The sequence below is a fragment of the Pezoporus occidentalis genome, unplaced genomic scaffold (genome assembly GCF_034315485.1).
Source record: "Pezoporus occidentalis ecotype Australia unplaced genomic scaffold, CSIRO_AGI_Poc_V1 ctg42, whole genome shotgun sequence".
NCBI lineage: Eukaryota > Metazoa > Chordata > Aves > Psittaciformes > Psittacidae > Pezoporus > Pezoporus occidentalis.
This window is the reverse complement of record NW_026915747.1, coordinates 5,871,215-5,893,012: the sequence shown is the minus strand read 5'-3', so window position 1 is coordinate 5,893,012 and position 21,798 is coordinate 5,871,215. Positions and strand designations below refer to the sequence as shown.

Here is a 21,798-nt window from a genome sequence, read left to right as displayed (position 1 = left end):
AGAACTGGAACTCTTGGGTTCTGCTTTTAACATGGAGGTTGAGAAGCTTCTTGTCCAGTTGGCCATGGCAGCTGGGGATTAGACCGCATGATGATTCAGAAGACACTTCCAAACTGATGTCACCTTCAAGGATACTTTTATGTATTCAGATCTGGAAGAGAATCTTTTAAACACCACAAAAGGGACAGCTCTTAAAAAAAAAACCCAGACAAAGCCTTTGAAGAGCCTTTAAACATCCTTTAATTCTGCAGTTTCAAGACTGACACACAAGCACTTACACAGCTCAGAGAGAACCTATCATCTCAGCATGTGAGACCCAGCTGGGCTGACGATTTACTTGGCACATACAAGTGTATGCTGGGTTTGGAGGGATGGTAGAAACAGCCTCAGTTTATAAGGAACCTTTGAGAGCTGGCTTCATATGGTCAAGGCAGGGCAGAAATGGTGACTGAAGGGCTGGGATCTGCCCCTCCTCCTGCCCTTGCTGATCATCAGTGCTGAGCTCCATAAGCCTGCATGTCCTTCCAGTGTACCAAATGACAATTACAGAACATCTTTTGAGCTGGGGAGGCTCAAAAACAGAAACAGAGAATGAAGTTTTGCTATTACCTTATATTGGCAATTTTCTCCTACATCCAACATCATCCAGTGCGGTATGAGCTGTAGAAACAATGCCATATGGCTCTGTGATAATGAAAAACTACAAGTGGAAACAAATGGTCCCATGTTACCTCCCACTATCAGAATTGGCTTATCACTGTCTGAAGGAATAAGGAACTAGATCTCTTTGCAGTAGAAAAAGCAAAAAACTTAATGCATCTACAGCTGTCATGGAGAATAGCAGCAGCAGAGCTGAAATGGGCTCCATGCAGCAATGCTGTTGGAACAGCATCAAAACCATCACCCCACATGTGACCAACAGGTCTGAGCTGGACTGTGACGGTCCTGTTTGCTTTAGTGTGGTCTGAAGGCTCTGACCTAACCCAGTGTGAAATCTGCTCTTTCCTCACCAGAGACAGCAGCTTGCCTGACATCTCTAGACAAAGCAACAGCAAGAGAGCAAAGCCAAATATCCCACCCAAATTTCCACCAGGATGCCTGTTCCTGTTGTACAATCCCTCTTAGGAGAACATGTTAAATAAGCATTACGTGATTACACATCAAACCCCCCAAAACAACCTCAAACCCAAATCTCGAATGGCATTTTCCTTCTCAATGCCACCCCAGAGATACGTGCTTCGGCTTTGACTGCAACAGAAACACAGAGGCTTGAACCTGCAACCCACCAGCCCCTGCTGCTCAGTTGATGTGACAGAGCAGATCACACGGTGGTGATTTTCTTGTCCTTGGTGGCTTGTTTGATCGCGGCCTGCTCACAAATGATCTCCTTCAGCCTCTGCAACCTCATGTTCTGGGTGGTTTGGTCTCCCACTCCTGTCTGGCTCCGGTGCAGTAGGTTCAGGGCGTAGATGTATTCCAGCTCTGTGTACTTCACCCCTTGATCCACCACCAGGTTTAGCAGCTCATCTGCTGTGTTGTAGAGCATCTCGTAATACTGCCTGAAAAGCAAGCAAACAAAACACCCACTCTGGTGAACAGTGCTATGTGATGATATCTGGAAGGTAGATTTAGATTAGATATAAGGAAGAAATTATTTATTATAAGGGTGCTGAGGCACTGGCACAGGGTGCCCAGAGAAGCTGTGGCTGCCCCATCCCTGGCAGTGTTCAAGGCCAGGTTGGACACAGGGGCTCAGAGCAAGCTGCTCTAGTGGAAGGTGTCCCTGCCCATGGCAGGGGTTGGAACTGGATGAGCTTTAAGGTCCCTTCCAACACAAACCATTCCATGATTCTATTCTCCTGACATTTATCTCTGTAGAATACCATCAACTATTACTTTCATCCAGCTGTGCTATGAGCAGAGAACACTGCATCAGGTGCTATACAAAGAGAGCACAGACGTATTCTGATTGAACATCAGTAGATGCTAAGTGGGCACCTACTTGCACAGGGTAGCAAATCTCAACAAATCTGCTCTCATACTCATCCACACTCAGCTAAAACACAGACTATGGGGAATAGGGGGTTTGTCTTTCCTAGCAGTTACCATCAGCTGAGATGTCACCGGCATCCAGCAAATAGAAACCAGTGTATAGATAGATGCATATAAATATATGGGTTCAAACTGAAACAGGGGAAGTTCAGGTTGGAGATAAGGCAGAAGCTCTTCCCTGTGAGGGTGCTGAGGCGCTGGCACAGGGTGCCCAGAGAAGCTGTGGCTGCCCCATCCCTGCCAGTGTTCAAGGCCAGGTTGGACAGAGCCTTGGGTGACATGGTCTAGTGTGTGGCATCCCTGCCCATGGCAGGGAGTTGGAACTGAATAATCTTAAGGTCCTTTTCAACCCAAACCATTCTGTGATTCTATGTACAGGGTGATGCACAGATGTGTATCCCGACTGCAAGAACAGGAGTCTTCCGGAAACAAAGAAATCACAGGGGTAGGGGAAGTGAAGTTTTTTTTGTCCCTAATGAACCCCTGTTGGAGAGAGATGCTAATATGGAGCATGGCAAGAGCTTCCAGCCTAAGCTCCAGGGACCACCAACGGTACCGAGACACACAGTTAGAGAGAGGGAATATTAAATAATGCAAAATCAAATTTGAGCCAGGAGCTGAAGGTGCCTTTTTTAATAAGTGAGAGATCATCTGAAGAGAAGGAATAATACAGAGGCTGCGGTGAGGCTGGTTTGAATTAATGCAAAGTGGCATTAGGGAAAGAATAGATTGCCAAGAAAGGGAATTTAAAGAAGTACTTACTGAAAGGGAAAACGTATCAGAGGCCAGGGAATCAATGGGGCAATTCTGACAGCTGCCAATCCCACCACTGCAGAACAGGCTGCAAATGGACGTGGGACTGTGTATTTGCCCTGACTCCACAGCCCAGTGAAGGAGGTGAAACCAGAGGGAACTGCCGGGGTGTTCGGGGCCTTTTTCTTTCCCTCCTTCCATAAGTGGAAGGGCCACGGAGATGCTGCGAGGGCTGGAGCAGCTCTGCTCTGGAGCCAGGCTGAGAGAGCTGGGCTGGGTGAGCCTGGAGAAGAGAAGGCTCCTGAAGGGGAGACCTTAGAGCAGCTCCAGTGCCTGAAGGGGCTGCAGGAAAGCTGGAGAGGGGCTTTGGACAAGGGCCTGTAGGGACAGGCCAAGGGGAATGGCTTTAACCTGCCAGAGGGGAGACTGAGATGAGCTCTTAGGCAGAAGCTCTTCCCTGTGAGAGTGCTGAGGCGCTGGCACAGGGTGCCCAGAGAAGCTGTGGCTGCCCCATCCCTGGCATGTTCAAGGCCAGGTTGGACACAGGGGCTTGGAGCAAGCTGCTCTAGTGGAAGGGGTCCCTGCCCGTGGCAGGGGTTGGAGCTGGATGAGCTTCAGGTTCATTCCAATGGAAACCATTCCAGGATTCCCTTATAGCACAAACTGATTATGGTTTGAAACTGGGAGAAGAGTGTGTCCTGCTTGGAAAGCACTGCCTAGAGGTCATGCAGCAGAAGGAGAGCTGGGACTCTGGTGCCCTTTATAGCACTTCTGTGAATTCCTGGCACAGCCTTTCTAACCCACACAGCTGTGCTCTGTGCCTCAGTTTCCCCATCTATACCATGGGGTAGGATGTGGTGTCAGGAGTCCGTGCTCTAGATACCACCAACACAAACCATCCTGCTCTACAGGAAGCTGTGCATTTATGAAGCTTTACAAAGCTCCTTTATGCAGGAGGGGTCCCAATGCTGAGCAGACCCTTCCAGGTCTGGGATAAGGGGAAGGTTCTCACATCCAACCCCACTGCAGCAAGCTCCACCAAGCCATGAACCTCAGCTGTAGTTTAAATCCCTTTGGGGTATCAAAACCCAAAAAGAAGTGGTGCACGATGGAAAGTAACCCTTTTCCTAGAGGAACTGGTTAACTTCATAACCAATGACATTACAACATTACAGTATAACATCTGTAATGACCTTATACTGTTATACATAACATCATTACAAGTGTTATACACCCTTGTTAAGAAAAGGATGTGAAAAGCTCAGGGAAGTGAAAAGGTTGGAAGGGGATGACCTTTAAGGCTCCTTCCAACCCAAATTGTTCTGTGATTCTCTGATTCTTTTCTGTCTGCATTCAGCAAGGATTTGTTTCAGCCAAATACTGAGCACTTCTTTGACTGAGGAGCAAATCAAGGCAGAAATGGGCTGGAAGAGCCAAAGAGGAGGTCCCTGCATCACTCCTCTACGCTTCTGCAGAGAACAAGGGCAGGCTGCAGCCTAATCCTTAGGTCTTGGTGGAATAAATGATTTAAAACCCAAGAGCAGGAAAAGTTATCACCTCCCTCCTTTTCCCTCCTCTTTGAATGCATTAAAACAGCAATCAGGGCAAACACGGCAAAGCTGCATATTCGATTGCTCTTGTCCTTTACTTTGCAGGCTCCCGGGTCTGGCTTAGCTTTGCCTTTGCAGGGAGCATCCAGCACGCTGTCAGACTGCAAATCACTGCAGCACCGACTGTAGAGCTGCTGTAATAAAACTATATGTTAGAGTGGCTCAGGGCTCACCCACTATTGTGGCCAATAGGAGAAGAAGAGCTCTGTGCTTCTATCTCCTCTGTATCCTTCAAGGCATCACCTACTGCTGTGACCTGAGAATATGCTCCTCTGGTTGGAAGTCTGCACCAACACAACTGCCGTTGAGATCAGCAGGAGAAAGGGGGAGGACTCCAAAATCATCAAAACAAAGAACAAGGACAGGATTTGGGTTGTGTGCTCAAGAGAAGGGAGTGTGAGTGAACGGGAGACATACACGTAGACACAAATCAAGAATACAGGGTACGAGACACAAAAAAATAGCTCCTGGGGATGAATGATCAGCTCAGAAAACAATGGAGCTGTTTGGCTTCACACAGCTATACAGATATATGTGGAGCCATATATCAAGGTACAAGCTCCTGGAGCTGATGGAAGACTAGCTCACCAGCATCACAGACTGCTCAAGGGGACTCTGAGGTGGCCTCTGCTCCAAGGATGAATTATTCTCTTAGAAGCACGGGGTAAATGGGTCAGATAAGTGTCTCAATGACAGTATTTCCCTTAGAAAAGAAAGGGAAATGGCACAAGCCATTCAAGAACAGGCTTGGTTAAGCTGCTTGGTAATACTTGAGGTCTGTGGGAACCCCAAATCCCCCTGATTTATAGAATCATAGAATGGTTTGGGTTGGAAAGGACCTTAAGATCATCCAGTTCCAACCCCCCTGCCATGGGCAGGGACACCTCACACTAAACCATCTCACCCAAGGCCTCGTCCAACCTGGTCTTGAACACTGCCAAGGATGGAGCATTCACAACCTCCCTGGGCAACCCATTCCAGTGCCTCACCACCCTGATAGGAAAGAATTTCCTCCTTACATGCAATGATAAAAGATGTTTGTGCAGCTCAGAAGGGCAGGTAAGGACTGGGGAGACCCTGTACATCCCTGTACCAGCTGCTGTCTGCAGAAGGCAGCTGAGTCATCCCCCAAACTCCTCACATTTGAGTAACACAGAGCTACTCTGTGTCAACTACTGATTTCAGTTCCTATGCATAGGATGGAGAGCCCAACAGCACAACTGGTGGTCCCCCAGAAGCTGCTGTGCCACCCACCACACAATGTGATAGGATTTACTGCCCTTCATGTGCACATCTCCTGTTCACTCTGCCTGTGCTGCTGATAGTGTTGAATGAGGCCACATTTGGACACAGGGATTGGAAATCCCTCCGTGGCTCAGACAAGCTGCAGTTTGCAGGGCTGCTCTGTCCCCAGCAGAGCTACAGCACTGAATCCTATCTTTCGCTAAACATCAATAGCAGAAGTCACAAAACCTTGGGAGCATGTTTCTCCCCACTGGATTCAGGAAGGGGGAGACTAAACCCAACCTCATCTCCAAGCACAGGAACAGACTTAGCAGTTTGATTGCTAATGATGCTAACACTGTAATCCCAGCACAACAACAAAGCACAGAGAATTCCCTATAAACCTTTTGGTATGGAAAACCGTATCAAAGCCATCCCATGCCTTGGCTCAGGAGCACATTATGGTAAGACCTGTGTGTCCAATCCACCTCCTGCCACGCTGATGGATATACTTTAAATCTTGGCTCTTCTTACAGGTAGACACATAGAATCCCAGGCTGGTTTGTGTTGGAAGGGACCTTAAAGCTCATCCAGTTCCAACCCCTGCCACTGGCAGGGAAGCCTCACACTAAACCATCTCACCCAAGGCTCTGTCCAGCCTGGCCTTGAACATTGCCAGGGATGGAGCGTTCACCACTTCCCTGGGTGAAGTTAAACTATCTGTTTAATTATGCCTTGTAGAAACTAAGATCCCACATTTGAATGGCAGCTTCCAATCTGTCACTGCTCATTCACTGAGTGCCCAGAAGCTGCTGTCAGCCTCTAAACCTTCTGGTTTAGAAGGTTTGGGTATTTATCATGATGCTTCAATGCACAGTCAGAAATCTACTGTAAGGTTAATCTGAGGGTAGTGGCAATATCTCAAGAAGAGTTGTACAGACAAGGTGTAGAACGAGCAGGAAGACTGCCAAAGTAAATACTGAGATTCAGGAAATATTGCTCACCTTCAGAGAGACTACACTGAGCAGATATGAAATGAGGTTTTAACCTGTGCCTGCTCTGGTTTGGTTTCCAACACAATGACAGAGAGGATGTCTTGGATGGGGCAATCTCTCTGAGAGATGGCAGGTCTTTGCTCCATATTCTCATGGTCCATGTTCTTATGGTCCATTTTAGCATGGAAGCATAGGAATGGTTTGGGTTGGAAAGGACCTTAAGAACACCCAGTTCCAACCCCCTGCCATGGGCAGGGATATCTCACATGAAACCACGTTGCCCAAGGCTCTGCCCAACCTGGCCTTGAACACTGCCAGGGATGGAGCATTTATCACTTCTTTGGGCACCCTGTGCCAGGGCCTCATCTGATGGTCCATACTGTCATGGTCCATAAGACTCATGGTCTTCTCAAGGTGACAGAGCACCTTAAAAGAAGAAGGAACAAGAATTAAAGCTCTGCCTGTAGTCAGACCGATCACCGGACAAGCTCAGCAACGCAAGTCCATCTTATAGCTGCCTTCCTTTTCAGCCTGTCCCAAATCTTGGATTACTGAGGAATTCTGCACCACCGGACACAGGATTCATCTCACTCCTTCCAGGATCAGATTATTTTTAATTAAAAAAGTCCTACACGAGAAAGAAGAGAGCAAACGAGACAGCACGAGGGAGCCAAAGGTATGCATTTATAATAGGGTGCAATTAAAACCCTGCTGCTTTGGCATGGCATTGCCTTGGGCCAAGCCCTATTTGCATGAGTAATTATTCACTCCATTATGAAGTCTGCTCAACTTTGCCTCCCTTGTCTTTGAAAGTATTAATAAATATTGATCAGGCACATTCCTGTTTGCCTTTGCCCAAGCAGCTCTGATGGCCTCATCTTCCGATGTTATCAAATAATGAAATATGAAAGAGGGAGTGGGATGAGCCTCTTGTTGGGTGGTTTTTGTTATTTAGGCTCTTCATTTGACTTTCAGAAGTGTATTTGTCCCTGCCATAATAAATGCTCTTTTGATTATCAAGAGGAGGTTGCAAAAAGCAAGTTAGTGAGGGATGGGGGAAATAAATGGATGGCAAGTGAGGGAAATCTCCGGTGAAATGCTGGCAAAGTGCTCTGCTCCTTTGTAATGCCGAGGTTTAAAACCAGGGAGAAGAATTGATATTTATCAAAAGCTGATTCTATCATCTGAAAAATAGGTTAATGAATAATAATAGTGGTTCACTCAAAATGACCCGGCTTCAGTGTGTGCTTGAGCCCAGAACCCCCCCGTGTGCTGGGCTGCACCCGCAGAGTGTGAGCGGCAGCTCAGGAGGGGATCCTGCGCCTCTGCTGCGTGAAGGGGAGACCCTCCCTGCAGCCCTGATCCAGCTCTGGGGCAGCAGCACAAGAGGGACATGGAGCTGTTGGAGTGGAGGCCATGGAGATGCTGCGAAAGGAGGCTGAGAGAGCTGGGCTGGGTCAGCCTGGAGAAGAGAAGGCTCCTGAAGGGGAGACCTGCTCCAGTGAGAGTGGCTTTGGACAAGGGCCTGTAGGGCCAGGCCAAGGGGAATGGCTTTAACCTGCCAGAGGGGAGACTGAGATGAGCTCTTAGGCAGAAGCTCTTCCCTGTGAGGGTGCTGAGGCGCTGGCACAGGGTGCCCAGAGAAGCTGTGGCTGCCCCATCCCTGGCAGTGTTCAAGGCCAGGTTGGACACAGGGGCTTGGAGCAAGCTGCTCTAGTGGAAGGTGTCCCTGCCCGTGGCAGGGGGCTGGTACTGGGTGAGTTTTAGGGTCCCTTCCAACACAAACCAGGCTGGGATTCTATGACAAGAAAACACATTTTATAAAATAAACCTTGCCCTCACGATGCTGTCATCTTTCTGTAAGCTGGAATTGGCCCAGGAAGATCTACCATCATATGAAGAACACCTTTGTACTAAGAGCAGACAGTGAAGGTTAAATATCACTGGTGTAAACAGTTCCCAGGTGCATGAAGAGACATCTCACGGGGAAACTAAAACTGAAGAAGACAGCTGACATGCAGAAGAACTTGGTTTGTTGGGTTTTAAATAGCAGTTGTAAAAGAAAACAAGGAGTTGCCAACGATGAACCCATTTTGCAAGGATGCATTTTGAATATAAGTATATATATATATATCTATCTCAAAATAGATGGTCTCTTGAACTCTGTTCTTGGAGAACGGGAACAAACTGAAGAGGCTTTCTCATTTAGAGAAGATCCTTGGAAAGGCAATCAGGATGAGACAAGCTCCTCTGAAGGCTATTAATACCATTCTCCATTTAAATGCTAATATTAACCTATAACCCAAGGCCTGCACACAAAAACAGTGCTCCAAAAGACGGCCAGAAGAATTCAGCATTAATTTCTGATTTCCCTTAGAATAACTTGATCCCTTTTAAGAGCAGGACCTTCAGATGAGCAGTGCAATACGTCAGAATAAAGGATCTTACTTTCATTATGCCTTCATTATATAGCCGGGTTCCTACTCTGCAGTAGTGCAGATGGAAACTGCTTCACAAGGCAGGAACTCAGATCTTACCCAAAAGGAACAAAACCCCCTAATTCTGTGCTTTATCTCTCTCCTTCTGGGGGGATTAGGAAGTCACTTCTATAGCACCCAAAATACCTTAGATATTGTAATAAGAAAGTAAAAAAGGTTAACTGTGAAGCATTTACAGACTATATATAGACAAAAACTGAAAGAGGGTTGATTCAGATGAGATATAAGAAAGAAATCTTTCATGATGAGGGTGGTGAAATACAGGCACAGGTTGTTCAGAGAGGCTGTAAGATGACCCATCCCTGGAAACATACAATGTTGGGCTGGATGGGGCTTTGAGCAACCTGATCTAGCTGAAGATGTCCCAGCTCTAGTTGACTAGATGAGCTTTGAAAGGTCCCTTCCAAAGGTCACCCAAACTACGCACTGATTCTATTAAGAACCACATGAACAATGAACATGGAAATGAAGAGGAAAAAAGACTGAAGCTGAAGTTGTAAAGTCACTCAAGTTTGATACATGAAGATCTTGGTGGATCCATCACATTTAAATATATGGGGAAGGTGAGTGAGTGTAAAAATGGAATTAAACCAAGAAATAACATAATAATATTATGCAGTGAAGAAGAAATGGATTTCCAGGACTGGCTTCACCAAGAAGAGAAACCCATGGGGCTTTTTTGCATACAGAGCATGAAAAATCTGAGGTGGAAAAGGGAAAGAGATGAGAATGGAGTTGGTGGTTACAAAGCACTGGAGATGGGGCAGGAGAGATGAGCTCTAGCATGTAGGACTTATTGTAAAGCAAGTTCTGAAAACCTGAAATACCAAGCAAAGGAAAAGCCACATAAACCAGCCACATAAACCTACACCTCCTGAAGACTGCAATGACATCTGCATACATGCATCAGTGAGGAGTGTTTTAAATCAAGATGGTGCAAGTAGGGCTGCTGTTTTTTTTCCCACCTTGGGAGCTTATGATAACAAAATAGAAAGTAGTGATGGAAGGTATCTGCTACATCATGTACCCACTCTGTAACTGCTGCTCATCTTGAACTGCATCCTTCAGGTCCTCTACGCAGTTACAGCCCTAAACCATGTAACAGACTATCATTACCCTCAGGTCACTATTCCACACATCATTATTTATTAAGATTTCTTTCTTGATTTTTAATTAACCCATAGCAATGCCCATTCTCTGCTTCCAGAAGCACCTAAAGTGCTTTAGGGGAATCCACACAGCTTTGGATGTCCACATCGGGGATGTTTTTGCTGTGCAGCTGCTCTTACAAACCATAGTAAGAAACGGACACTGCTCATGTTTGGGTTGAGATGAACTGTGGCCAAGAAGCACCTATTTGTCTCCATGGACTGTAGAGGGAACCTAAAATTAGGCCAAACATATTTGTGTGCTGCTATGATCTACGTCTTCTCTAGGTGCAACACATCATCCACAGCACCTCGGAAGCGCAAAGGCAGATGCCCCATCACCACACACTACAACAGGCAGCACCACTTGGGCAGGAGGCACAGACAGCTCTGGGCTGTGTTACTACAAGGAGGAGAGTGTCGAGAACACGAAACCCACTTAACTAAGCTCAGAAGTGCAAACACCAAAGTGAAATCAGTTGTAAAAGAAAACAAAACATGAGAGGAAGACTTGAAGTGAATTTATAATTCATGAGCGCTTCACGCTCCTGCAAATCACAGCCCTTAATAAAGAATCAGGGCTCAGATGTAAGGGTAATATTATTATTATTGCTTTATATAGCTGGAGGAACTGAGACAGCAATTAAGTCATTTGCCCAAGGGAGAAAACAAGTGTCAGAGATGGGAAGCCCTCACACCTTGATGGGTACTGGCTTTTGGGACTGCAGCGCACAGAACTCTGATCAGGGTACAGAGCCAGACAAGGAGAGCAGGTGTACTTATTCAGAAGGGTATAAGTAAAGTCTTCTAATTAAAGACAACCCAATTATAAATCCAATTACTTTCCCTTTTTAAACTTCAACCACAGACAGTGTACGAAGCACTAAATACAAATCAGCTCACCCATGTCCTGGTTTCTGTACAGACAAAGCAGCGTTGTTTTAATGGCGAATTCTGGAAAACACCCCACAGATACAGCCAACACCTTTGGGTGCAGCTCTGGGTCACTGGAGGGCTTGGTTTTCTCTCTACTGCAAGTCTTTCTGTGAAACACAAGTGATAAATCACCAGTAAAACATGGAGCTAATTAGCCAAGGAAGAGGTGAGGTACGTGCAGCAAAGAACTTCTCTTCCGAAAGATCTATCCTTTTCTCTCCCCTCCTTTTCATCCTGATACCTGGCAAGCTCTATCTTACAGAACCCCAGACTGGTTTGGGTTGGAAGGGACCTTAAAGCTCATCCAGTTCCAACCCCTGCCATGGGCAGGGACACCTTCCACTAGAGCAGCTTGCTCCAAGCCCCTGTGTCCAACCTGGCCTTGAACACTGCCAGGGATGGGGCAGCCACAGCTTCTCTGGGCACCCTGTGCCAGTGCCTCAGCACCCTCCCAGGGAAGAGCTTCTGCCTTATCTCCAACCTGAACTTCCCCCGTTTCAGTTTGAACCCATCACTCCTTGTCCTATAACTCCAGTCCCTGATGAAGAGTCCCTCTCCAGCATCCTTGTAGCCCCCTTCAGACACTGGAAGCTGCTCTGAGGTCTCCACACAGCTTCTCTTCCCCAGGCTCAACAGCCCCAATGTTCTCAGCCTGTCTTCATACAGGAGGTGCTCCAGGCCCTGATCATCCTCGTGGCCTCCTCTGGACTTGCTCCAGCAGCTCAATGTCCTTCTTATGTTGAGGACACCGGAACTGCACACAGTGCTGCAAGTGGGGTCTCAGGAGAGCAGAGCTCCCCTTAGCAAGCAGACCCCATCAGAAGGGTCCTTCACCCATCGGTAGCTACCAAACATACCTGTTTTTATCCAAACCCAACAATCTTGTACCACCGAGCGCCTCCCCACTTACATCATCACAGTCTGGATCCAGTTCCAAGCCACTTGATCCTAAATAAAGCTGGGAAGGGTGTTTTTTTTTTTTGCCACAGTAATTGTTGTTCCCAAAGGGTAGCTAAAAGTGTATTAGATTTTGCTGAGTGGAGCAATCTTTGCAGTAGTTTCCATCGAACTGCTGACTCTCTGCTTTCAGGCTACATTCATCCCCACGCTCCCTGTCATTTATGCATGAAGCAAGGGGAAAAAATTGCTTAATATTCTTTATAAACTGGCAGATGGGATAGATATTTTGTTTCCTTTTTACTATATGCAGTAAAATGCAAATGTGTGTGGCTTATTTGCACATGCTGCCATTAAGAACTGGCATTTCAACAGGCCAGATTAGAACTTTTACTGATCCATTCAAAAGATTCTTCCCAATCACTTGCACACTCAGAATCAATTCGAATACAATATGTGAATTGAATAGAATTTTTATATAGATATATAAAATTGCATTTATCTGCTTGAACTATTACATTTACTATTTAATATGTACTTTCCGGCTCACTTGGCTAGAATTTCATTGCTCTTTATCTGTATAAATTTAATTAGCCTTGATATCATCAGTATATTCTAGAACTAATTAAAGATTTAGATAAGTGCTGAGGGTGCTTATTTAATACCCTATAAAGTTCCCTTTGGAGAGGGAGGATTTCCATCGCTCATTATATCAGCCACTGTGGAGCTACAAGGAGTGTCTCAGACATTGTTTTTGAGACATTGGTTAATGGGGTTTAATGGCTTTATCCTCCCTTTGAAAAGCTGTGTAATTACTGGGTATCACTGCACAGTGTGAGGGTGGTGCAAGTCGTTCAGGGATGGGGTTTTCAATGCCGTGTGCACGTGGTCCCCTCTGTGATGATGCTGCCGGATGCATGGGGATCCCCATCATGTGTTCCCAGCAGCGCAGCACTGTCCAAGTCATGAGTGACAAGCAATGGGAGGAAGGGAAAAGGAAATAAAAAGGAAATATTAATAAGGCAACAGTAGAAGTGTGAGGAGCAGATCATGGAGGTGCTCCTGCCCCTCTGCTCTGCTCCCATGAGACCCCACTCGCAGCACTGTGTGCAGTTCTGGTGTGCTCAGCATAAGGAGGACATGGAGCTGTTGGAGCAAGTGCAGAGGAGGCCATGAGGATGCTCAGGGACTGGAGCACCTCCCGTATGGAGACAGGCTGAGAACATTGGGGCTGTTGAGCCTGGAGAAGAGAAGCTGTGTGGAGACCTCAGAGCAGCTTCCAGTGTCTGAAGGGGGCTACAAGGATGCTGGAGAGGGACTCTTCATCGGGGACTGGAGTGATAGGACAAGGGGTAAAGGATTCAGACTGAAACAGGGGAAGTTCAGGTTAAATATAAGGAAGAAGTTCTTTAATGTGAGGGTGGTGAGGCACTGGAATGGGTTCCCCAAGGAAGTTGTGAAGGCTCCATCCCTGGCAGTGTGCAAGGCCAGGTTGGACAGAGCCTTGGGTGACATGGTCTGGAGTGAGGTGTCCCTGCCCATGGCAGGGGGGTTGGAACTGGATGATCTTAAGGTCCTTTCCAACCCAAACCATTCTATGATTCTATGTGAATGTGGTAGGAAATTGCAAAGTCCATCAAGACAAGTCTGTAGCAGGTCATGGTCAGGCCCCAGTGATTTAAAGGAGGTTTAAACCACTCGCTGCAGTCAGGCAAACAGCCTAAAGTTCTTGGAAAACTCCAGTTCATGTTTTTCCTTCTGGATATCTTTGTTTGAATGCTGCAGTGGTTTCAGGATTTGGGAAACTGAGATTCTTTGTGGACATGCTGACACCAAATTTAGTTTGTTCTAAACTTTTTGCTGAATGTATTACTGTTTCTCATGGAAGAGTCCTTTATCCCTGCCCAGGGTAGGGGGTTGGAACTGGATGAGCTTTAGGTTCCCTTCCAACCCAAACCATTTTATGATTTATGTGATTCACTTGTCTCCTGGCACTATTGTTTCTTGTCCTGGTACCAGCATCATTACCTTGCTCCAGCCTCTAAGCCACGAGGAAAACCAAATGGTGCTCAGCCTCAAACCCTACCCACTGGCTCATCATCAGTTATCACCACCACCAAGACCACCACCACCATCTCCTACCTCTGAATGGAGACAAAAATGGGGCAAAACTAATTCATCCTAACCAAAACCAGACAGTTATACTTGGTTTAAGTGTTTATTACAAAGAAATCACACATCCAGGATGGATTCAATGCCAAATTGTAGTAGACATGAACATAGAACTACGGGTCTTCTGGCTGAAGAAGTTAATGCTTAAGGGCTTCAACCCTCTTCTCCATGCATTCTGCACTGGCCAACATTCCATCACACCCAATATTCCAGTTCTCAATAGTTCTCCTGATGCTTAGAAACCTCCAGATTTACAGGCTCAAGCTATTTATGGCCAGATGCTACCCATTTGCACTTATAGCAATATTTCTGGTTGAAATTGCTTTTCCCTCTGTGTTCTACCTAGGGCAAAAGACATTATTTACAGAGGGAAGCCACTGCCTCTCCAAGGTGTTGTTATAGTAGGCAAAGCAAGAAGCCCACTTTTAATAGCTCCTTTTGAAGGATACCACTCCTGGAAAAGCAGGGATTGGAGCAAGCACCACACACTGTTGTGTGCAGTACAACTATGGCCTCTTCTGGCCGTTCTTGGTGAAGTTTTAGCTCCAATGGTCTCAACTTTTGGAGCCAACGGATCTGCATTACAATATATTACTGCCAGACAGCATAAACTCTTAGCATTTAAAATGAAAACATCATCAAGGCAATGTCAGTGCAGGATAAGACCCACAGCCATAATCGTGGTTGCTACCTCTATTCTCCACTGCATGGAAAACCAGGTCTGCTTGTCTTACTGATGGAGTATCTTGGGGATGCAGCTCTTTGCTCACCACTCCCTATGCACAGACTCCACTGCAGTGTGACAGTGGCTCCTTGGAAACAAAGTTAGACCATACAGAGTGGGAACAGCAGCTCTGCACCACTTTTAAACTGATGGGGTAGTTCATAGCCATCAAAAGCAGAGAAATCGCTCTGCTATTTTTATTTCCTGCCAGAAATGCATCATCTAACTGTACAAAACCTCCAGATATCAAAAGGACTCTGCTGTAAGAACGGAACCTGTAGATTTGGTATTAATTTATTAACCTCTTTCAATTCCCATTTGTACATCTAGAAGCAGTTTAGAGACACCATGTTCAGAACTCTTCCATTTTGTCAAAAGGCTGCTTTATAGCTGAGAAGATGAAGGTCTGCTGAGATTGCTTGCAGTGCCTAAAGAGGCTGCAGGAAAGCTGGAGAGGGGCTTTGGACAAGGGCCTGTAGGGACAGGCCAAGGGCAATGGCTTTAACCTGCCAGAGGGGAGACTGAGATGAGCTCTTAGGCAGAAGCTCTTCCCTGTGAGGGTGCTGAGGCGCTGGCACAGGGTGCCCAGAGAAGCTGTGGCTGCCCCATCCCTGGCAGTGTTCAAGGCCAGGTTGGACACAGGGAGCTTGGAGCAAGCTGCTCTAGTGGAAGGTGTCCCTGAACTGGAGGAGCTTTAAGGTCCCTCCCAACCCAAACCACTCTGGGATTCTATGATTAACAGGTTGAAGTCCCTTGGGTTACAACCTAGTACCATCCCCATGCTGATGCTCACCGGCTAACTCCCAGAGCCAGGGTCCCTGCTGTGGTGTCCACCCTTGAACCCCCTCCAGGGACAAGAAGCCCATTTACCAGATGATTCTTAGAATCAGCCCATTTGTATGCTCTGAGTGAAGGAAGAATGAACTCCACACACTGCACCAAACAGTTAACAGATGGCAGAGCAATTACAGTCATTTACCAAGTTGCACTGCACTTAAGAAAACAACCAGGAACACAAAGGCACTCAATCTTATTAAAAAAGGCATATTTTACATATTGTTCCTTCATAATACAAGCTGTTCTTCATGAAAGCATAAAACTTGCTATTATTTGCACCTCTTCTCTTCTGCCCTTTGTTTTTGCACACAAGATGATGTGTCACACATATCTGATACATGACTTCTGTATGCACTTGAGAGACACAATTTAGCTTCAGATGTTAATGCATTTAGGTGATGCGAGATGTCATCTGCATTTTACATCTCTTCTGTATTATTTGATCTCAAATCTGGAATACAAACTGTAAAACACAAGTGAAACTTTACAGCCTTCAGTAAAATCTGCGTAAGAGATTACACACTGCAGGCCAAGCAATATAAATCTCTATACGTTGACATCATACATCTATATTTAAATGCAGTGGTCTGGATGTAATTAGAAACGTAGGATCACAGACTGGTTTGGGTTGGAAGGGACCTTAAAGCCCCTCCAGTTCCAACCCCTGGCACAGGCAGGGACACCTTCCACTAGAGCAGCTTGCTCCAAGCCCCTGTGTCCAACCTGGCCTTGAACACTGCCAGGGATGGGGCAGCCACAGCCTCCTTGGGTGAATTATAAATTATTATATGTTGTAACTATTTCAATACCTTCCTAAAATAAAGAACTGAGATCTGAATGCTTTACCTGAGGGTACGGATTTCTCTTGGCTACAAAGCCGGGGTTCATGACAGGACAGATTTAACTGCTGCATCAGAGTTTGTGTGTTGCTATCCTCCATCTGACATGTGAAAGTTCAGGGCCGCCAACCCGGCATGGTGCAGATGCCACTCTGCAACGTGTTCCCCGACAGTCTCCATCTGTCAGCTATGGTAACCCTCGTGCTCCATCAGTAATTCACCTCTTTCACTCCGCTTTCCCTGCATTTGAGGCAGAATTCCTCACCAGAGGATCTGCCTCGGATAGACAGGAATTGCCTGATGTATGTTCCCCATTCTGACTGTGGGTGCTTGTGCCCTGGAGCCAGTCGCCTTCTGCAGCTGAAGAATCACCTCTGAGCTTACTCAGGTTTTCACTGATTCAGCTGCAAAAATCACTTTCCCATTTCAGTCTCATTCAAGGATGGAATTCTGAGGGCGACTACGACAATCAGACCTTAGTCGCCCAAATCCAGCATCTTTTCTGGGAAAGCTCATGGTGGAAAATGCTGGGGTGGCTGAATACCCAAACTGGGATGTTGCTGTATGAGCTTGAAGAGGGAAGAAAGGGATGTAAGGGCAAAAGAAGACGATGTGGAGCTGTTTCTCCATGGGTCAGAAACTGCTGAATCCCCATGTGAAGCAACTGGCTCCATGGAATCTGCAAGAATGTGGGTAGACCCCAAAGCCAGGAGATAGATGGGCTCATTGGTGGTCTCTGTATGTGGGGCTGTGGCTCCTCCGGGTACTGATCAGTGATACTGAAGGGTGGAATACCCACAGGAAATGAACTGGTTGTGAGAATATTCCCTAGCACAAGGGCAAATTATTGCCCTTCATTAGTGCTTCAGGAAGGCTCCCACATGCCCCCGTTAGCAAAGACCTTTGCATCAGCCCCAAAGTCACAGCATGATTTGTGTTGGAAGGGACCTTAAGTTTATCCAGTTCCAACCCCTGCCACGGGCAGGGACACCTTCCACTAGAGCAGGTTGCTCCAAGCCCCTGTGTCCAACCTGGCCTTGAACACTGCCAGGGATGGGGCAGCCACAGCTTCTCTGGGCACTCTGTGCCAGCGCCTCAGCACCCTCACAGGGAAGAGCTTCTTCCTTATCTCCAACCTGAACTTCCCCTGTTTCAGTTTGAACCCATCACCCCTTGCCCTATCACTCCAGTCCCTGATGAAGAGTCCCTCTCCAGCATCCTTGCAGGCCCCTTCAAACACTGGAAGCTGCCCTGAGGTCTCCACGCAGCTTCTCTTCTCCAGGCTGATATCTTGCTCTGCCCTAACACTATAGCATGGCTTGGCCCTGTTGGTCACCTCAGTTATGCTGTTTCTGTCCTTTGCTCATTTCCCCTCTTCTTTCCTATAGTTTAGCAGGATCTGATCCTGGTCTGTTTCTACCCTGATCCTCTCTCCTCCCTCCTGCCTTCCAACTGAAAAGCACTGTTCCCAGAACTATCCCCCCTTGTGTCCTTGCACTGATGTTTTGCATCCTACCAGCCACGCTCTGCCCGCTCATCATTCCAAGGATGCCATTCCATCAGCAGGTTGTAATGCTCCGCTCCCTGCCTCAATCTAATTAAAAGAGAACCCTCTGCAGAAGATCTGACTTCAGTGCATAGAAAAATGATAAGCAGGGACTCAAAACCCTATCACACAGCACCAATCTCTGTTATTTCCTAGCACATTACCACCTATGAGGCACTGCAGCTTCTAATGAGATCTGACTGACAGGGTAAACCAATCTGCTCCTTAAGGACCTGCATGTGTCTTTCTGTCGGTGGGGCTGGTGCTAGAAAGATGCAGCCTGCTGTGAAAAAGGCAGGACAGATCTCTAATTGCTTCCATTTGCAGGTTGGAGCCAGGCAATAGAGATGCATCTCAAGCTGACAAGCCTCTGCTTACCTTTATTTTAGCTGCAGATACATGCCTGGGATGGTTGCTCTTCACACACTGATGGTTCCCCCTTTCTTTGCTTCGTGTCACACCAACTTCCCATCCTTAAAAACTCTGTCCTTCCTCTAACAAACAGCTCTGTTTGCTGTTAAGAGGAAGCAGAAGCTCTCAGAGGGCTTCCAGACCTTCAGTACACAAAGTCAGCACAGGCAGCGCCCATCTCTAAGCATGGGAGCAGAAAACCATTTCTAGATGAATGAGGAGCTCCAAAGCAGGTTGGATGAGAGCTCAGACACGGAGCTTAGGCATCTGCAGACACCCACAGGGGTATCTATTCCCATGGGATGAGGCCTGGGAGACATGGTCTAGTGTGAGGCATTCCTGCCCATGGCTGGGGGTTGGAACTGGGTGATCTTAAGGTGCTTTCCAATGCAAACCATTCTATGATTCTATGGTCATCAGAGGGATGACTGTGCCAGTGCATCAGCACCCTCAACCATGGCAGTCCAAGCCTGAAGCTGTGGAAGGGCAGAGGAGCAAGTGATGGCAAGAGGAGAAGGTCCCTGGACTCCACTGAGACAAGAGGACTGCTGTATGTTCCTATGGCACTTCTGAAGCAAGCAAAGCAAGCAAGCTGCTCTCAATGCATGCAAAAGCCTGCCTAGCCCATTCATGGCTAAAGCCATGGTGTATCTGGGGTATCGATGTGTTTTATGCTTTATGTGGACCTGCAAATAAGCTTTCCCATTCATCTTCATATTTCTACAGTACGAAAAGAGCTGTATTAACACAAGCAGTTTCTGGATGCTGGGGATGTGGTTTTGGTCTCCTGATCCAGACTGAGACCTGGTCTGTGGTCTGTGCAGCCTGAGGAGCCAGCGGGAAAGTCCTGTGGCTTCTTTCCAGCCCATGGATTTCATGTTTCAGGCAAAAGATGAAGTGTGGGGAGAGACTGAACCTCGCATCCCTGGGTGGGATGGACACCCAAGGCTGGGAGCCTGGCAGAGAACTCCTTGGCCCACCCACTGAGCCATAGACAATGTGTCCTGTGCTGGTTTACCCCCTGGTAAGCACACACCACACCAGTGCTGACAGTGGACAACATGGGTTTTGTCCTGAATTATTGCTACGATCACCCACATATCGAATTCCATGGAGTCAAATAAAGCAGAAGCTGACGATGAGTAGTTTCTGATTTGCAAGAACCTCCACCAAGATGATAGCGAACACCAAGGCTCAGACCCACAGGACGTGCTTTCAGAACCTGGTCTGCAAAGAAAACCAACACACCCCCTAAATACTGCAGACCTGGACAAGCAAAACAATCCAATCCCAGACCGACAGAGTTAGAATCTGTCATGGTTTAAGCCCAGCTGGTAACTCAGCATCACGCAGCTGCTCGCTCACTCCCTCCCTTCTTTCAGCACCTGCTCCTGGAGGGATGGGGAGGAGAATGGAAAGAATGTAGCTCCCATGGGTTGAGATAAGAGCAGCCCAGTAACTAAGGTATAACACAAACCACTGCTGCTGCCACCAATGGTAATAATGATAAGGGAAATAACAAGGGGAGAGAATACAACCGCTCACCACCCACCAACTGATACCCAGCCCGACCAAGCAGTGATCCAGCCCTTCCGGGTAACTGCCCCCAGTTTATATAGTGGGCATGACATGCTGTGGTATGGAATACCTCTTTGGTCAGTTTGGGTCAGGTGTCCTGTCTCTGCTTCCTCCCGGCTTCCCCTCCTCCCTGGCACAGCATGAGGCTCACAGAGTCCTTGGTCAGGGTAAACATGACTGAGCAGTAACTAAAAACATCGGTGTTATCAGCACTGTTCTCAGACTAAAGCCCAAACACAGCACTGCGTCAGCTACTAAGACTGAGAAAAATGACTGCTGCTGCTGAACCCAGGACACAATCCTAGAATGGTCTGGGTTGGAAGGGACCTTAAAGCTCATCCAGTTCCAACTCCTGAACTCATGCTCTGGGGGTGCAGCCCAGCACATGGGGGTGGGTTTTGGGCTCAAGTGCACACTGAAACCAGGTCATGGGAGCTTCTCATCAACCAACACCCCCAAGTCCTTCTCTGCAGGGCTGCTGTGAATCTCATCTCCACCCAACCTGTAGCTGTGGCTGGGATTACCCCAACCCACACGCAGGACCTTGCACTTGGCCTTGTTGAACCCCATGAGGTTCGCACCTCCACCTGTCCAGCATGTTCATCATGGACCCTCTGGATCCCATCCCGTTCCTCCAGCGTGTCAACCACACCACACCACACAGCTCAGTGTCACCAGCAAACTTGCTGAAGGTGCTCGATCCCACAAAATTTAGTTTCCTCAAGTTAAACCTTATATTAAAGCAACTGCAGTTCTACAAGTAACCGGTCAGTGACTGAGCATCGTCACGGAGGCCAAAGTCACTTCAGGTAGAAGTTAAACAGAAAAACTTCTAACAAGACAAATCCCTTCACTTTAATTACCATTAGCAATGCAGCATGACAGAGAGAGATAAACATACATGCACCTACACAAATAAGCAGCTCGGGAACACAAAGTAATTACTTTGATTTCCCCCCCGCCACAGACATTCAAAACTTATTAGTCTTGAGAAAGCACATATCAGCAAAAGACTGTCACCTCGGGGAGAAATGAGGGATGTGTTTGTAATTCACTGCCAGGAGGATATATCCTGATGTTGCTAATGCAGCTAAGGAATGGGCTGCGGCCAAGTCTGATGGCCAAACCCATGCTGTTTATTCACATCTTCCCGAGCTCGTGTCCCTGGAAATGTGAACGCCAGTTTGTCCTGGCTGAGGAGTCCACCTCCACTGATTGTGTCACTAACTCACCCGGACCTAAGCAAAGAAAGTCAATGAAGCCTCTCCGTTTTTCAGTCCATTTCCAGTTTAGGGAAATTGAATTAATCTCTTTACTCAGAGCCACTCACATATCCACATTCAGGCAATGAAAATCATTACAGAGGCCACTAAACCCTCTATCTTTAAAGGTTACAGTGGGAAGATTAAAAGTGCTTCTGGGAAAAAACTGAAATGGTTGATCAAAATACAACCATTGAGTCAACAGCGGAAAGCCTGGGCAGGACTGGTGCCCTCCAGTACCAACTAATGCTTGAAGATGCTTCCTCTGCTATATGGAGCTCAAGGCCAGGTTGGACAGAGCCTTGGGTGAGATGGT

The 21,798-nt window shown here is 47.1% G+C and overlaps 1 protein-coding gene across 1 annotated transcript in view; it reads right to left on the bottom strand.

Moving 5' to 3' along the window:
- Window positions 1-452: 452 nt before the first annotated feature.
- Window positions 453-21,798, bottom strand: part of EXOC4 (exocyst complex component 4) — a 394,313-nt gene continuing 372,967 nt past the window's right edge. Inside the window, exon 18 of the mRNA XM_062634253.1 lies at window positions 453-1,559. Coding sequence (XP_062490237.1) covers window positions 1,322-1,559 — 238 coding nt within the window. The 3' untranslated portion in view covers window positions 453-1,321. The remainder of the gene's footprint in view (window positions 1,560-21,798) is intronic.